This window comes from Spinacia oleracea, plastid (assembly GCF_020520425.1).
Source record: "Spinacia oleracea plastid, complete genome".
Lineage (NCBI taxonomy): Eukaryota > Viridiplantae > Streptophyta > Magnoliopsida > Caryophyllales > Amaranthaceae > Spinacia > Spinacia oleracea.
In genome coordinates this window covers 107,501-125,000 of record NC_002202.1, presented here as the reverse complement: position 1 = coordinate 125,000, position 17,500 = coordinate 107,501, and the positions used below count along the sequence as shown (strand labels likewise).

Below are 17,500 nucleotides of genomic sequence, written 5' to 3'. Positions count from 1 at the left end.
CGAGATATAATCAAAGGTTCCATGCGTAGTCAAAGACGTAAAATAGTTATTTGGGAATTGTTTCAAGCAAATATACATTCCCCACTTTTTTTAGACAGAACGAATAAATCCTCTTTTTTTTCTATTACTTTTTCCAGATTAATTAAACGAATTTTTAAAAATTATATGGGAAAAAACCCAGAATTGGATATTTCTAATTATAAAGAAGAAGAATTAAAAAAAAAAGAAAAAGCTAAAGAGCACAAAAAAGACAAAGAAAAAAAACAAGAACAAATACGACTAGACATAGCCGAAACTTGGGATACTATTCCAGGTGCTCAAATAATAAGAAGTTTGATATTACTAACTCAATCAATTCTTAGAAAATACATTCTATTGCCTTTATTGATAACAGGAAAAAATATCGGTCGTATATTATTATTCCAACTTCCTGAGTGGTCGGACGATTTCAAGGAGTGGACTAGTGAAATGCATATTAAATGTACCTATAATGGTGTTCAATTATCAGAAAAAGAATTTCCTAAAAACTGGTTAACAGATGGTATGCAGATAAAGATATTATCTCCTTTCTGTCTAAAACCTTGGCATAAATCTATGATACGACCTTATCATCAAGATAAAAAAAAAAAGGAACAAAATCAAATAGATGCTTTTTGCTTTTTAACAGTTGTGGGATTAGAAACTGACATCCCTTTTGGTCCTCCCCGAAAACGGCCTTCTTTTTTTCAACCTATTTTTAAACAACTCGACAAAAAAATTGAAAAACTTATAAAAGGAAACTTCCAAGTTCGAAAAAGACTAAAAGAAAAAATTCTATTTTTTCTAAAGTTACAAAATGAAACAAACAATTGGATTATTGAAATCTTTCCTTTTTTTAAAAAAATAATACGAAAAATGTCAACCGTAAATACAATTGGAGTATTTGGGTTGAAAGAAGCATCTAGTGAAATAAAAAGTGAAAAAGATTCAAGAATCAAAAATCATATGATTCATGAATCATCCGTTCAAATTCGATTCTTGAATCAGACAAATTCTTCAGTGACCGAAAAAAAAATGAAAGATTTGGCTAATAGAACAAGGATAATTAAAAATAAAATAGAAAAAATTTCAAACGACAAACTAAAAATGAGTCCTAAGAAAACTCGTTATGGTACGAAAAATTTGGGTCAGATATTAAAAAGAAGAAATGCTCGATTAATCCGTAATTCAAATTATATTTTGAAATTTTTTAGGGAAAGGATATACGGAGATATATTTCTATATATCATTAATATTCCCAAAATTAATACACAACTTTTTCTTGAATCAACAAAAAATGGGATTGATAAATCAATTTACAATAATGAAAGTATTACTAAAACAAATAAAAATAGAATTCAGTTTATTTCAACTATAAACAAAAAATTTTTACCTTTTCTTAGTACTAGTAAAAATAATTCAAAGATTATTTCAGATTTTTCTTTTTTGTCACAAGCCTATGTATTTTACAAATTATCCCAAGCCAAAATTCTTAACTTATATAAGTTAAGATTAGTCCTTCAGTATCGTGGAATATCTTTATTTCTTAAAAATGAAATAAAAGATTTTTTTGGAACTCAAGGAATAACTAATTCCGAGTTAAAGACTAAAAAACTTCCGAATTCCGGAATGAACCAATGGAAAAACTGGTTAAAATTGAAAAATAATTATCAATACAATTTATCTCAGCTAAAATGGTCTCGATTAGTACCACAAAAATGGCGAAATAGAGTAACTGAACATTGTGAGGTTGAAAATACAAATTTATATCAAAACGAAGAATTAATTAATTCCAAAAAGCATTTATTGTTATTACCAGATCAAAAATATAATTTTCAAAAGAACTATAGATATGATGTTTTATCATATAAATTTTTTAATTATAAAAATAAGAACGATTCATATAGATATAGTTATGGACTACCATTCCAAGTAAATAAAAACCAAGAATTTTCTTATACTTATAATTACAACATAAATAACAACAAATTTATTGACATGTGGTGGAATATCCCTATCAGTAATTTTAGTTATTTAGAAAAAACAAAAATTATGGATATAGATAAAAATATAGATAGAAAATATTTGGATTTTAAAATTCTCGATTTTTCTCTTCGAAATAAAATCGACATTGAGGACTGGATCGATATCAGTACTAGCATAAATGAAAATACTAAAACTGAACCTAGGAATTATCAAATTGTTGAAAAAATTAATAAGAAAAGTCTTGTTTATAGCACAATTTATCAAGAAATCAAGCAATCCGATCAAAAAAACAAACTTTTTGATTGGATGGGAATGAATGAAAAAATACTGAGCCGTCCCATATCAAATCTAGAATTTTGGTTTTTCTCCGAATTTTTTTCATTTTATAATGCATATAAAATGAAACCGTGGGTTATACCAATTAATTTGCTTTTTTCAAATTCTAATGTAAGTGAAAAGTTTAGTAAAAATAAAAGCATCAATAGAAAGAAAAAAACAAATCCTTTTATACCATCAAATGAAAAAAAATCTTTTGAATTAGAGAATCGGAATCAAGACGAAAAGGAACTGGTAAGTAAAGAAGATCTTGGATCATATGTTCAAGAAAACTATGAAAAAGATATTGAAGAAGATTATATAAGTTTTATAGATATTAAAAAGCCTATAAAACAAAAACAACCTAAGAGTGTTATAGAAGCAGAATTCGATTTATTCCTAAAAAGATATTTGCTTTTTCAATTGAAATGGGCCGATTCTTTGAATGAAAAACTGATGGATAATATCCAAGTATATTGTCTCGTGCTTCGATTGATCAATCCAATAGAAATTCTTATATCCTCTATAGAAAGAAAAGAACTGAGTATGGATATAATGCTAGATCGGAAAGATTTTAATTGTCCAAACTGGAAACAAAAAAGAGTATTGATTATTGAACCGATTCGTCTTTCTATAAGGGGCGATGGACAATTTCTTCTGTATCAAACCATAGGTATTTCATTGGTTCATAAGAGTAAACACCAAAATAATCAAAAACGATACAGTGAAAATGTTGATAAAAAATTTTTAGGTGAAAGAAACAAAAACAATTTTGATTTGCTTGCTCCTGAAAATCTTTTATCGCCTAGGCGTCGTAGAGAATTAAGAATTCTACTTTGTTTGAATTCAAGAAATAATAATGGTGTGAATACAAACCCAATGGAGAATCGAGTAAAAAACTGTAATCAATTTTTTGATGAAAAAAAAGATCTTGATCGAGATAAAAATACACTTAGAAATTTAAAATTCTTTCTTTGGCCCAATTATCGATTAGAAGATTTAGCTTGTATGAACCGTTTTTGGTTTGATACTAATAACGGAAGTCGTTTTAGTATATTAAGAATACATATGTATCCACAATTTTAAATAAATCGATGATATATTTGGTAGATAAATAAATGTACATACGCCTTGTTGTACATTCAATTCCTATACATGATACTAATTCGATAACGTATCTATTATATCCGAAATGAATCAAAGTTTCTTTGATAAAATAAATCAATAAGGTATTGTGTATACCAGATTAAAATAGCTGGCATTATTATTACTGATCGGTAAAATTCTATATTTGGTAAAAAAAGTAAGGAAGGTTAAGAATTTATGAAAAAAAATTCATTCATATCCGTAATTTCGGATGAAAAAAAAGAAGAAAACAAGGGTTCTGTTGAATTTCAAGTATTCTGTTTTACCAATAAGATAAGAAGACTTACTTTACATTTGGAATTGCACAAAAAAGACTATTCATCTCAGCGGGGTCTACGAAAAACTCTGGGAAAACGTCAACGACTGCTGGCTTATTTGTTAAAGATAAATGGAGTACGTTATAAAGAATTAATCAGTAAATTGAACATTCGAGAACTAAAAACACGTTAATTTGAAGAGTCATTTTGAATTATTTGAATTATTTGATTTATTAGATCTTGAATTTTGATGAACGTCTTTTTGTTTTCAGCAATTCATGGAAAAATGAATTTGTGAAAGAATGAATCGGGGAAAAACCTATGGCTGTACCAACTACCAGAAAAGACCTCATGATAGTCAATATGGGCCCTCACCATCCATCAATGCACGGTGTTCTCCGACTCATCGTTACTTTAGACGGTGAAGATGTTATTGACTGTGAACCGATAGTGGGTTATTTACACAGAGGTATGGAAAAAATTGCGGAAAATCGAACAATTATACAATATCTGCCTTATGTAACACGTTGGGATTATTTAGCTACTATGTTTACAGAAGCAATAACTGTAAATGGACCAGAACAATTGGGAAATATTCAAGTACCTAAAAGAGCTAGCTATATCAGAGTAATTATGTTGGAGTTAAGTCGGATAGCTTCGCATTTATTATGGCTCGGCCCTTTTATGGCCGATATTGGCGCGCAGACCCCTTTTTTCTATATTTTAAGAGAAAGGGAATTAATATATGATTTATTCGAAGCTGCTACCGGTATGAGAATGATGCATAATTATTTTCGTATTGGAGGAGTAGCTGCCGATCTTCCTTATGGATGGATAGATAAATGTTTAGATTTTTGTGATTATTTTTTAATAGGGCTTACTGAATACCAAAAACTTATTACGCGAAATCCTATTTTTTTAGAACGAGTTGAGAACGTCGGCATTATTGGTGGAGAAGAAGCAATAAATTGGGGTTTATCAGGCCCAATGCTACGCGCTTCCGGAATACAATGGGACCTGCGTAAAGTTGATCATTATGAGTGTTACGACGAATTTGATTGGGAAGTCCAATGGCAAAAAGAAGGAGATTCATTAGCTCGTTATTTAATACGAATCGGTGAAATGGCCGAATCTGTAAAAATTATACAACAAGCTCTAGAAGGAATTCCAGGGGGTCCCTATGAGAATTTAGAAATTCGACGCTTTAATAGAATAAAATATCCTGAATGGAATGATTTTGAATATCGATTCATTAGTAAAAAGCCATCTCCTGCTTTTGAATTGTCGAAACAAGAGCTTTATGTAAGAGTCGAAGCCCCAAAGGGAGAATTAGGAATATTTTTGATAGGAGATCAGAGTGTTTTTCCTTGGAGATGGAAAATTCGTCCCCCGGGTTTTATCAATTTGCAAATTCTTCCTCAGTTAGTTAAAAAAATGAAATTGGCTGATATTATGACGATACTAGGTAGCATAGATATCATTATGGGAGAAGTTGATCGTTGAAATGATAATTGATACAACAACAACAAAAGTACAAGCTATCAATTCTTTTTCCAGATTGGAATTCTTAAAAGAGGTTTATGAGACTATATGGATGCTTTTCCCTATTTTGATTCTCGTATTGGGAATTACAATAGGTGTACTAGTAATTGTATGGTTAGAAAGAGAAATATCCGCAAGTATACAACAACGTATTGGACCTGAATATGCTGGTCCTTTGGGGATTCTTCAAGCTTTAGCGGACGGAACAAAACTGCTTTTTAAAGAAAACCTTCTTCCATCTAGGGGGGATACATATTTATTTAGTATTGGACCTTCTATAGCAGTCATATCGATTCTACTAGGTTACTTAATAATTCCTTTTGGGTCTCGCCTTGTTCTAGCCGATCTCAGTATTGGTGTTTTTTTATGGATCGCTGTTTCAAGCATTGCTCCGATTGGACTTCTTATGTCAGGATATGGATCAAATAATAAATATTCCTTTTTAGGTGGTCTACGGGCTGCTGCCCAATCAATTAGTTATGAAATACCATTAACTCTATGTGTGTTATCCATATCTCTACGTGTGATTCGTTAAGACATAGGTCTTCACCTTTACCTATGTATTTTTATGTTTTTAAGAATAAAAATAAAATGTATTGAATAGCATCATATTTTTTTTATTCACAAATCCGGTTGATAAGTTAAAACAGATAGTTAGATGAGTGAAAGAAAACAGCTTCCAAATTTGCAGTAAAAAACCGAATCTCATTGCCTATGTACAAGGGTTAAACGAAAATAAACATAAGCAGTCAAGGTTGTTTCCCCAAGATTGATTAATTAGCCATCATGACTTGAAGCGGGTTGAAAATAACAATTCTATGGAGTTTTTACTATCTTTTTTTAGACGTATTACCATAAATTACTTACCATAGAGATTGAACAAAAATAAGTGGATGATTAGGAACACCAAAGTACACAAAGGATTTGTAATAGAGATTATGTAAGTTATCTGAAGAGATCTTTTTACATAAACGAAATACTAATTGAGGCTTTAAATTGGTAGAAATGATCAAGTAGTACTCCCGCAAATTCCGATCCAGAGTATGCTCCTATCCACCGATTAAATGAATAACTATCAGGAACGAAGTAATCTTTTACTTTATTTTAAGCCTAAATAAAAGAAATAAGAGGGACGAAAAAAACTAGATAATATTAATATAATGCAAAAAAGATCTTTTTCCGATATCTATATTCGGGGAAATTTAATTTAGACCATGGTCTAAATTATGAATAAATGCAATTTTTTTTTCGGAATCAAAAAAAAATAAGGTAAAATTTTTATTAATATTGTTAAAAAGCGTATTTTATTCAAGAATTAAGTTATTACTCAATAAAAAAAGTAAATTCTTCAAAATGAAAGAAAGGATGAGATCAATTCCGAAGCAATTTTTTATTAGTATAGCAGACAGAATTTGATTGGTCTAATTCAGGGTTTTTGATTGATTTTCACTTTATTTATTTTACAAACATATCAAGATTAATAAATATCGAATCAATCCTTTAGATTTATTTATGGCTCTTGAGGAGCCGTATGAGGTGAAAATCTCATGTACGGTTCTGTAATAGCGATGACAAGGGTGATCTTATCATCGACTATAATTATCTAATAGTTCAAGTACAGTTGATATAGTTGAGGCGCAGTCAAAATATGGTTTTTGGGGATGGAATTTGTGGCGGCAACCTATAGGATTTATTGTTTTTATAATTTCTTCTCTAGCAGAATGCGAGAGATTGCCTTTTGATTTACCAGAAGCAGAAGAAGAATTAGTAGCAGGTTATCAAACCGAATATTCCGGTATTAAATTTGGTTTATTTTATGTTGCGTCTTATTTAAATCTACTAATCTCTTCATTATTTGTAACCGTTCTTTACTTGGGTGGTTGGAATCTCTCTATTCCATACATATTCATCTCGGAGTTTTTTGAAATAAATAAAATAGATGGAGTCTTTGGAACAACAATTGGTATTTTCATTACATTAGCTAAAACTTTTTTGTTCTTGTTCATTCCTATCACAACAAGATGGACTTTACCTAGACTGAGAATGGACCAATTATTAAATCTTGGATGGAAATTTCTTTTACCTATTTCTTTAGGTAATCTATTATTAACAACTTCTTCCCAACTCTTTTCATTATAAATTCTAAAAACAAAGTATATTTTATATACTTACTATAATCTATAATTCACAATTTGTCACAAACAAGAGAAAGAAACAAAATCTTATTTTTTGATATTTACTCTATGTTCCCTATGGTAACTGGGTTCATCAATTATGGTCAACAAACAATACGCGCGGCAAGGTACATTGGTCAAAGTTTTATGATTACCCTATCCCATGCTAACCGCTTACCTGTAACTATTCAATATCCTTATGAAAAATTAATAACATCGGAGCGTTTTCGTGGTCGAATTCACTTTGAATTCGATAAATGCATTGCTTGTGAAGTATGTGTTCGTGCATGTCCTATAGATTTGCCCGTTGTTGATTGGAAATTGGAAACGGATATTCGAAAGAAACGGTTGCTTAATTACAGCATTGATTTCGGAATTTGTATATTTTGTGGTAATTGTGTTGAGTATTGTCCAACCAATTGTTTATCAATGACTGAAGAATATGAGCTTTCTACTTATGATCGTCACGAATTAAATTATAATCAAATTGCTCTGGGTCGTTTACCAATATCAATAACCGATGATTACACAATTCGAACAATTTTGAATTCGCCTCAAACAAAAGAGAAAGCTTGCGATTGAAGACTAATTTTCACTTATTAAGGTTCTTTTTTTTAAGTTTAAATTCAAAAATTTTATTTGTATTTACAATAGGTGTTCGGTTTACTGTAATTATTTTAAATAATTTTAGTTGAGAACTACCCTCTCAGATAAAAAAAGAATGGGATGGGTCCAATAAATTGACTTTACTTACATCAAGTCATACACATTAGGATTTAACAATTAGCAACGCATAAACTTCTTTTTTCCTGTTCAAATCAATAAGATCATGAAACATTCCGATTTTTTATCTCTTATTTGACATATAATGGATTTACCTGGACCAATACATGATTTTCTTTTAGTCTTTCTGGGGTCGGGTCTTATATTAGGGGCTCTAGGAGTGGTATTATTTACCAATCCTATTTTTTCTGCCTTTTCATTGGGATTGGTTCTTGTGTGTATATCTTTATTCTATATTCTAGCAAACTCCCACTTTGTAGCTTCTGCACAACTCCTTATTTATGTGGGAGCTATAAATGTATTAATCATATTTTCTGTGATGTTCATGAGTGGTCCAGAATATGACAAAAAGTTTCAGCTGTGGACTGTTGGGGACGGGGTTACTTCATTGGTTTGTATAAGTCTTTTTGTTTCATTAATTAGTACTATTCTAAATACATCTTGGTATGGGATTATTTGGACTACAAAATCAAACCAGATTCTCGAACAAGATTTAATAAACGCTAGTCAACAAATTGGAATTCATTTATCAACCGATTTTTTTCTTCCATTTGAACTCATTTCAATAATTCTTTTAGTTTCTTTAATAGGTGCAATTGCTGTGGCTCGTCAATAATAATATATAATTTTTAAAAAATCAAAATAAATTTTCTATTTTTTCATTCAATTCTATTTGAATTTATTTAGAAATTTTTAGTTCTATTTTTTTGTTCTTAATTTATTCTATTCTAACTTGTTATATTCTAGTCAATCAAAGCGGTTTAATTGTTGTTCATATTGAAAGGAATCGAGATTGATAAGGAGTTGGTCAATGATACTCGAGCATGTACTTGTTTTGAGTGCTTTTTTATTTTCTATCGGGATTTATGGATTAGTCACGAGTCGAAATTTAGTTCGCGCTCTTATGTGCCTTGAACTTATATTGAATGCAGTTAATCTAAACTTTGTAACATTTTCTGATTTTTTTGATAGTCGCCAATTAAAGGGAAACATTTTCTCCATTTTTGTTATAGCCATTGCAGCCGCTGAAGCAGCTATTGGACCGGCTATTGTTTCTTCAATTTATCGTAACAGAAAATCCATTCGTATCAATCAATCGAATTTATTGAATAAATAGTTATAGTATTTTTTCTTTTTATTATTTTAGTAAATTCGATTCTAAAATTTGAAATTTTAATATTTATCAATTCAAATTATATTACTAGATCTTGCACCTTAAGATATACTTTCCAAAATGTAATAAATCAAAGTATTTTGGACCTCTTTTCCCTTTCTCCTCCAGAAATAGATTGATTCCAAAAATTCTGGGAAATCATTGATTCGTCTGGTATTTAAATATGTATTTCATTTACTTTACTAGAACTAGATCGAAAATTAATGAAGTTAAAAAAAAATTAGAGACCCAATGTCACATTCAGTTAAGATTTATGATACATGTATAGGATGTACTCAATGTGTTCGAGCTTGCCCCACAGATGTATTAGAAATGATACCTTGGGATGGATGTAAAGCTAAACAAATAGCTTCTGCTCCAAGAACAGAGGATTGTGTTGGTTGTAAGAGATGTGAATCCGCTTGTCCAACGGATTTTTTAAGCGTTCGGGTTTATTTATGGCATGAAACAACCCGCAGTATGGGTCTAGGGTATTGATACGTTTCAGAAAACTCCATTTGAATCCATATTATTCTATTTGGATTTTTTTTACCGACAAAAACCCGTACCCAAAAGAAATCAATTTCCTTTTGGGTACGGGTTTTTTTGGCCCAAGTATATCTTGTCTTTATCACGAATTCTTTTCCCTGGTTAACAACAATTGTAGTTTTGCCCATATTTGCCGGTTCTTTAATTTTCTTATTTCCTCATAGAGGAAATAAGGTTATTAGGTGGTATACTATATGTATTTCTATGATAGAGCTCCTTCTAATGACCTATGTGTTTTTTTATCATTTTCAACCGGATGATCCATTAATCCAACTGGTTGAAGATTATAAATGGATCAACTTTTTTGATTTCCATTGGAGATTAGGAATCGATGGACTTTCGATAGGACCCATTTTACTAACGGGATTCATCACTACTTTAGCTACTCTAGCGGCTTGGCCTGTTACTCGAAATTCGCAATTATTTCATTTCTTGATGTTAGCGATGTATAGTGCTCAAATAGGATTATTTTCGTCCCGAGATCTTTTACTTTTTTTCATAATGTGGGAATTAGAATTAATTCCTGTTTATCTACTTTTATCCATGTGGGGGGGAAAGAAACGTCTCTACTCCGCTACTAAATTTATTTTGTATACTGCGGGGGGTTCTATTTTTCTATTAATGGGAGTTCTAGGTGTTGGTTTATATGGTTCCAATGAACCAACATTAAATTTAGAAACATTAGTTAATCAATCGTATCCTGTGGCATTAGAAATAATATTCTATATTGGATTTTTTATTGCTTTTGCTGTCAAATTACCGATTATACCCTTACATACATGGTTACCAGATACCCACGGAGAAGCGCATTACAGTACTTGTATGCTGCTAGCCGGAATTTTATTAAAAATGGGAGCATATGGATTGGTTCGGATCAATATGGAATTATTACCTCATGCTCATTCGATATTTTCTCCTTGGTTGATGATAATAGGCACAATGCAAATAATCTATGCAGCTTCAACATCTCCCGGGCAACGTAATTTAAAAAAAAGAATAGCCTATTCCTCCGTATCTCACATGGGTTTCATAATTATAGGAATTAGTTCTATAACCGATACGGGCCTTAATGGGGCCATTTTACAAATAATTTCTCATGGATTTATTGGTGCTGCACTTTTTTTCTTAGCGGGAACTAGTTACGATAGAATACGCCTTGTTTATCTCGACGAAATGGGCGGAATCGCGATTCCAATGCCAAAAATATTCACACTCTTCAGTAGCTTTTCAATGGCATCTCTTGCATTACCCGGCATGAGTGGTTTCATTGCCGAATTAATAGTATTTTTTGGACTAATTACTAGCCAAAAATATCTTTTAATACCAAAACTACTAATTACTTTTGGAATGGCAATTGGAATGATATTAACTCCTATTTATTTATTATCTATGTCACGTCAAATGTTCTATGGATATAAATTATTTAACATTTCAAACTCTTCTTTTTTTGATTCTGGTCCGCGAGAGTTGTTTGTTTCAACTTCTATCTTTTTACCAGTAATAGGTATTGGGGTTTACCCGGATTTAGTTCTCTCACTATCAGTTGAGAAAGTGGAAGCTATTTTATCCAATTATTTTTATAGATAGATTTCCTTTCATTAAATGAAAAAATATCTTCTTTACGTAAGACGAAGCAAGATTAAATCGGAATTATAATCAGGCATTTTTGACGGTTGTGAGAACCATTTAAATCATGATTTAAATGGTTCTCACTTGTTTATAAGAAACTTGCTTATTACTTGATGCTATATTTGTATTAGATTTGTATTAGTAAGGCTCTTTCTTTCATTTAATTAAGCGTTAATGTAAATGAACCATAACTATGTAGCCCTATTCCTAATAGATTAACCCCAAAATAGCATATCCAAATTATAAGAAAGCCTATAAAAGCCACAATTGCAGAATTTGCACCCCGCAAATTTTTATTTGTTCGAATATGTAAATAAATTGCAAATATGGTCCAAGTAATAAACGCCCAAGTTTCCTTTGGGTCCCAGTTCCAATATGACCCCCATGCCTCATTGGCCCATACTGCCCCTGAAAGAATACCTATGGTTAAAAAGATAAATCCTAGACTAATAACCCGATAACTCCAATGATCCAGTTGTTCAATCAATTGGGACCTGTAATAATTTCGAACATAAGAGGGCGAAGCATTTTGTACTATATTGCTTTTTTCATTTATGTATTGAATCTCACCGAAGAAAAATGACTCATTTAATAAATGTTTTCGTTTATCAAAAACTTGTATTAAATCTTTTTGAAATATAATAATTAGAAGTGTTACAGATAATAATGATCCGCCTAAAAGAGCTGCATAACCCAATACCATCATACTTACATGCATCATTAACCACTGTGATTGTAGGGCGGGTACTAATATTCCGGATTGATGCATTTCAGTTAATAGGCCCGATGTAGCAAATCCTTGGGTAAAAATAGCACTTGGTGCAGTTATTACATTTAAAGAATTTTTCTCTTTTTTTAAAAAAGATGGAATCATATGAATAAGGTAGAAACTCCAGGAAAGGAAGATTAATGATTCATATAGATCACTTAATGGGAAATGCTTCCAATAAACCCAACGAGTAACTAATAATCCTGTTATACAGAAAAAAGTAACTAGCATGCCTTTTTCTAATGAATTATATAGTCCCACTATTTCATTGACTAATAAAGTTATCAAATGGAGTGTAATTACAACGGAAACCGTTGAAAAAGAAATATGAGTTAAAATATGCTCTAAAGTAGAAAATATCATATAAAATATATATAAAAAAAAAGAAATCCCTCAATTCCAAATTATGAAATGAAAATCAGCACAAAAATTTATTTCATTTTCATTATAGGTTAGAGGGCTATTGAAATTTTTTGAGAATTTGTAAGATGCCATGCCGCGACTCGGACTCGAACCGAGATGCTCTCGCACTGCTTCCTAAGAGCAGCGTGTCTACCAATTTCACCATAGCGGCTTCTTTGAAATCATAATAGCCCATTTTTATTCAATCGTCGAGATTAATTCAATACAACATTTTTTTTGTTGAACCATTTGCATTTTCTGTTTGCAAATGCTTTTTTATTCATGAATGGAAATGGTTCATATTCATAATAATAATTATATATTACTGAAGTTTGTTTTGTTATTTTAAGTCAATTTCATTTTTCTAGTATTGCTTTAATTTGTCAATGGACTTTCGTGTAGTTTATGTTTTATTGAAATGAAATCTTTGTAACTAGACTATTTTTTCTTTCATCCCAGGATAGACCTCAATAAAGTTCTTTCTAATTTTTTTTCATTTAGTAATAAAAAATACATTTTTGAGCGGATTTCAAAAATAGCAAATACATAGATTCTTTCAATACATAAAAAAATAGAATTTTTTTGTTAAGTATTGATGTTATTTTAACAAAATTTTGATCTCTAGTGAAACGTATTTACAAAACAACAAAGAAGTTGCGTATACTAAAAATATAGTAAAAGGTTTTTTGGATTGATTTGAAACGGATGAATATATATAATAAAGCAATTCCAATAAAAAATCCTTCCGTAAATTTAAGTTTAACCATTTTCGATTTGCCTTTTTTTACAAAATCTAAAAATTATAAATATATTATTATATAGATAGAAAAATAATATTTTACTGTATTGTGACAAAACAAATAGGTTGATGGGGAAAAACCCCCATCTTATAAATGACAAAATAGACTAAAAAATAAAGTTGATGAAATCTTCTATATATAGATAGTTTTTCAAATCAAACAAAAACAAAAGTACTATGTTAGGGTTGGCATAAGAATTTTAATTCTCCATATCATAAGAAAAAGGTTACAATTTTATATAGCTCGAAGCATTAATTAATATTAATAAATGCAAACCTATCTAAATCATTTTCTATATTTTTGATTCTAAATGAAATTTTTTATACTGTTTTTTAGTCATTTCGATTATTCCAAGGTTTGATTACTTATTTTGCGTACAAAAAAACTTTTTGAATTCCCGGTAGAAAGAGATTTTGCTAGTGAAAAGGCTTTTAACGCCGCCCAATATCCCTTTTTTTTCCAAATATTTTTACGAATACGTTTTTTGTAAATCGAAGTACGCTTTTTTGGAACTGCCATTTAAATTTGAATTGATTATTCAGTGTTATAGTTGGATGTGAAAGACATCTGTTGTTAAAACTAATTTGTGTTTTCTATTCATTATCTATGTATTTCGATTCTAGGCGATACCTTTTAATATTAAATAAAAAAAAAATTCGTATGAAATTTAGTAAGATTAATAAAAATAAATAATAAATACTAATTTCGAGTTATATCTCTGTTTATTTTTGATGTGTTGCATTTAATTTACATATACGTAATAAACCACATTCAAAACTGGAATCTTTTATTTTTAAATTGAAATGATCCCCATAAATGAATTTGTTTAAAAGATCCATGATTTTAGGCATTTTTTTATTCTATGTTATATAAACAGGTAAAGTAAAGTAACAAATATTATTATCTATAAAAAATAGATAATTAATAAATATAGAAATTTGTAATGTTTTTGTTGAATGGAAGACAATCAAATAATTTTCATAAATGAGTTAATTATAATATTCTTATTATTTGTAATAAATTACAGAATAAATTAATGAAAATATTTAATTTTTTTTATTTTATGATTCATAGTCTTTTTCTTTTTTAGTACAATTTTGATCCATTAAATCTTAAATATTTTTTCGAAATAACTTAAATAAATAGAAATAATAGTGAAATTCTTTTTATCTTTCTACTTCATAGGCTTCAAAAGGTTCCATTTATTTACTTATTATTTACTTAATAATTAAGCATTCACTTTCATTAATAAATAGGATATTTGACCAATTATAACTTCGTTATTTGAATATAAAAAAAATACTCAACATCAATATGAATATTTCATATAGAATAAAAATTTTTAAATGAAAAAAAAAATCATTCTAAGTTATTATATAACTTTATTTTTTTATTGACTTCTTTCAAAAGAGGCAAGAGCCGGTGAATCGTAAATCAAAAAATATAAATTAATTAAATATAAAAATTTTCTATTCTATTATGGAACATATATACCAATATGCATGGATCATACCTTTCCTTCCACTTCCGGTTCCCTTGTTAATAGGAGCTGGACTTTTATTTTTTCCGACGGCAACAAAAAATCTTCGGCGTATATGGGCTTTTTCTAGTATTTCGTTGTTAAGTATAGTTATGATTTTTTCGATGAAGCTGGCTATTCAACAAATAAATAGTAATTCTATTTATCAATATCTATGGTCTTGGACCATTAATAATGACTTTTCTTTAGAATTTGGCTACTTGATGGACCCACTTACTTCTATTATGTCAATGTTAATTACTACTGTTGCAATTCTGGTTCTTATTTATAGTGATAATTATATGTCTCATGATCAAGGATATTTGAGATTTTTTGCGTATATGAGTTTTTTCAATACTTCCATGTTGGGATTAGTTACTAGTTCTAATTTGATACAAATTTATATTTTTTGGGAATTAGTGGGAATGTGTTCCTATCTATTAATAGGTTTTTGGTTTACACGACCTATTGCCGCAAATGCTTGTCAAAAAGCGTTTGTGACTAATCGTGTAGGAGATTTTGGCTTATTATTAGGAATTTTAGGTCTTTATTGGATAACAGGTAGTTTCGAGTTTCGGGATTTGTTTGAAATATTCAATAATTTAATTAAGAATAACGAGGTCAATTCCTTATTTTGTATTTTATGTGCTTTCTTGTTATTTGCCGGTGCAGTTGCTAAATCAGCTCAATTTCCCCTTCATGTATGGTTACCTGATGCTATGGAGGGGCCTACTCCTATTTCAGCTCTCATCCATGCTGCTACCATGGTAGCGGCGGGGATTTTTCTAGTTGCTCGACTCCTGCCCCTTTTTGTAGTTATACCTTACATAATGTATGTAATATCTTTTATAGGTATAATAACAGTACTATTAGGAGCGACCTTAGCTCTTGCTCAAAAAGACATTAAGAGGAGTTTAGCTTATTATACAATGTCTCAATTGGGTTATATGATGTTAGCTCTAGGTATGGGTTCTTATCGAACGGCTTTATTTCATTTAATTACTCATGCTTATTCAAAAGCATTATTGTTTTTAGCATCTGGATCTCTTATTCATTCAATGGGAACTATTGTTGGATATTCTCCGGATAAAAGTCAGAATATGGTTCTTATGGGGGGGTTAACAAAACATGTACCAATTACAAAAACTTCTTTTTTAATAGGTACACTTTCTCTTTGTGGTATTCCGCCTCTTGCTTGTTTTTGGTCCAAAGATGAAATTCTTAATGATAGTTGGGTGTATTCGCCGATTTTCGCAATAATCGCTTATTTCACAGCCGGATTAACCGCATTTTATATGTTTAGAATCTATTTACTTACATTTGAAGGGCATTTAAACTTTTTTTGTAAAAATTACAGTGGAAAAAAAAGTAGTTCTTTTTATTCAATATCTTTATGGGGCAAAAAAGAATTGAAAACGATTAATCAAAAAATTTCTTTATTAAACTTATTAACAATGAATAATAAAGAAAGGGCTTCTTTTTTTTCGAAAAAACCATATGAAATAAATGTAAAGTTAACAAAATTGCTGCGATCTTTTATTACTATTACTTATTTTGAAAATAAGAATATTTCTTTATATCCTTATGAATCGGACAATACTATGTTATTTCCTCTGATTATATTGATCATGTTTACTTTATTCGTTGGATTCATAGGAATCCCATTTAATCAAGAAGGAATGGATTTGGATATATTAACTAAATGGTTAACTCCATCTATAAATCTTTTACATTCCAATTCAGAAAATTTTGTGGATTGGTATGAATTTGTGATAAATGCAATTTTTTCAATTAGTATAGCTTTTTTTGGAATATTTATAGCCTTCTTTTTTTATAAACCTATTTATTCATCCTTAAAAAATTTTGACTTAATTAATTCATTTGATAAAAGGGGTCAAAAGCGGATTTTGGGGGACAATATAATAACTATTATATACAATTGGTCTGCTAACCGTGGTTATATAGATGCTTTTTATTCAACATTCTTAATTAAGGGTATAAGAAGTTTGTCTGAACTAGTTTCTTTTTTTGATAGACGAATAATTGATGGAATTCCTAATGGTTTTGGTGTTACAAGTTTTTTTGTAGGTGAAGGTATCAAATATGTAGGAGGTGGCCGAATCTCTTCGTATCTTTTTTGGTATTTATTATATGTATCCATTTTTTTATTCATTTTTACTTTTACATAATCTAGTTTTTTTATCAAGTACATCTATATAAAAAAGTCCTTTGTCTAGAACTGTAATTCTATTAGCAAATTCATTGCTTAAGCTGTTTTTTTTTTGTTCATTCGTATAAATCCAATAATTGTATAGTTCATCATCATATAAGAATTTTTCTGTTGTAGCCAAAGAAATCTTTCTTTGTATCATTTCCCAGAAAATTGATAAACTAGGTGGATATGTAAAAGAAATTCTTTGTTTTCCATCATTTTGACATGTATAAAAAAAATATTGTG

The 17,500-nt window shown here is 29.7% G+C and overlaps 14 protein-coding genes and 1 non-coding gene, besides 2 other annotated features; 10 read left to right on the top strand and 5 right to left on the bottom strand. All coding sequences in view use genetic code 11, as the record gives it.

Annotated features, from left to right (window-relative positions):
• Window positions 1-3,405, top strand: part of ycf1 — a 5,502-nt gene extending 2,097 nt beyond the window's left edge. Inside the window, exon 1 of the mRNA in view lies at window positions 1-3,405. This exon is cut by the window's left edge and continues 2,097 nt beyond it. Within this exon, the coding sequence (NP_054996.1) occupies window positions 1-3,405 (3,405 nt within the window).
• Window positions 1-17,208: part of a sequence feature (SSC) that runs on past the window's edge.
• On the top strand, window positions 3,643-3,915 carry rps15 (ribosomal protein S15). The gene has a single exon. It carries the CDS (start codon window positions 3,643-3,645, stop codon window positions 3,913-3,915), a length of 273 nt encoding a protein of 90 aa, NP_054995.1.
• Window positions 4,044-5,225, top strand: ndhH (NADH dehydrogenase subunit 7). The gene has a single exon. It carries the CDS (start codon window positions 4,044-4,046, stop codon window positions 5,223-5,225), a length of 1,182 nt encoding a protein of 393 aa, NP_054994.1.
• ndhA (NADH dehydrogenase subunit 1) lies at window positions 5,227-7,403 on the top strand. One transcript has 2 exons: window positions 5,227-5,785; window positions 6,865-7,403. The coding sequence occupies exons 1-2, from the start codon at window positions 5,227-5,229 to the stop codon at window positions 7,401-7,403; spliced, it is 1,098 nt and encodes a 365-aa protein (NP_054993.1).
• ndhI (NADH dehydrogenase subunit I) lies at window positions 7,508-8,020 on the top strand. The gene has a single exon. The coding sequence runs from the start codon at window positions 7,508-7,510 to the stop codon at window positions 8,018-8,020; it is 513 nt and encodes a 170-aa protein (NP_054992.1).
• Window positions 8,307-8,837, top strand: ndhG (NADH dehydrogenase subunit 6). The gene has a single exon. The coding sequence runs from the start codon at window positions 8,307-8,309 to the stop codon at window positions 8,835-8,837; it is 531 nt and encodes a 176-aa protein (NP_054991.1).
• On the top strand, window positions 9,033-9,338 carry ndhE (NADH dehydrogenase subunit 4L). The gene has a single exon. It carries the CDS (start codon window positions 9,033-9,035, stop codon window positions 9,336-9,338), a length of 306 nt encoding a protein of 101 aa, NP_054990.1.
• On the top strand, window positions 9,627-9,872 carry psaC (photosystem I subunit VII). The gene has a single exon. The coding sequence runs from the start codon at window positions 9,627-9,629 to the stop codon at window positions 9,870-9,872; it is 246 nt and encodes an 81-aa protein (NP_054989.1).
• Window positions 10,005-11,510, top strand: ndhD (NADH dehydrogenase subunit 4). Its single transcript has one exon. The coding sequence runs from the start codon at window positions 10,005-10,007 to the stop codon at window positions 11,508-11,510; it is 1,506 nt and encodes a 501-aa protein (NP_054988.2).
• ccsA (cytochrome c biogenesis protein) lies at window positions 11,713-12,684 on the bottom strand. The gene has a single exon. It carries the CDS (start codon window positions 12,682-12,684, stop codon window positions 11,713-11,715), a length of 972 nt encoding a protein of 323 aa, NP_054987.1.
• SpolCp083 (ORF45 protein) lies at window positions 12,782-12,919 on the bottom strand. The gene has a single exon. It carries the CDS (start codon window positions 12,917-12,919, stop codon window positions 12,782-12,784), a length of 138 nt encoding a protein of 45 aa, NP_054986.1.
• On the bottom strand, window positions 12,816-12,895 carry tRNA-Leu (UAG). Its single transcript has one exon. It is a non-coding gene; the product is annotated as a tRNA-Leu (tRNA).
• Window positions 13,869-14,042, bottom strand: rpl32 (ribosomal protein L32). Its single transcript has one exon. The coding sequence runs from the start codon at window positions 14,040-14,042 to the stop codon at window positions 13,869-13,871; it is 174 nt and encodes a 57-aa protein (NP_054985.1).
• Window positions 15,003-17,231, top strand: ndhF (NADH dehydrogenase subunit 5). The gene has a single exon. It carries the CDS (start codon window positions 15,003-15,005, stop codon window positions 17,229-17,231), a length of 2,229 nt encoding a protein of 742 aa, NP_054984.1.
• Window positions 17,208-17,209: a sequence feature (JSB, junction IRB-SSC).
• Window positions 17,208-17,500, bottom strand: part of SpolCp079 (hypothetical protein) — a 1,446-nt gene continuing 1,153 nt past the window's right edge. The window contains exon 1 of the mRNA in view: window positions 17,208-17,500. This exon is cut by the window's right edge and continues 1,153 nt beyond it. Coding sequence (NP_054983.1) covers window positions 17,208-17,500 — 293 coding nt within the window.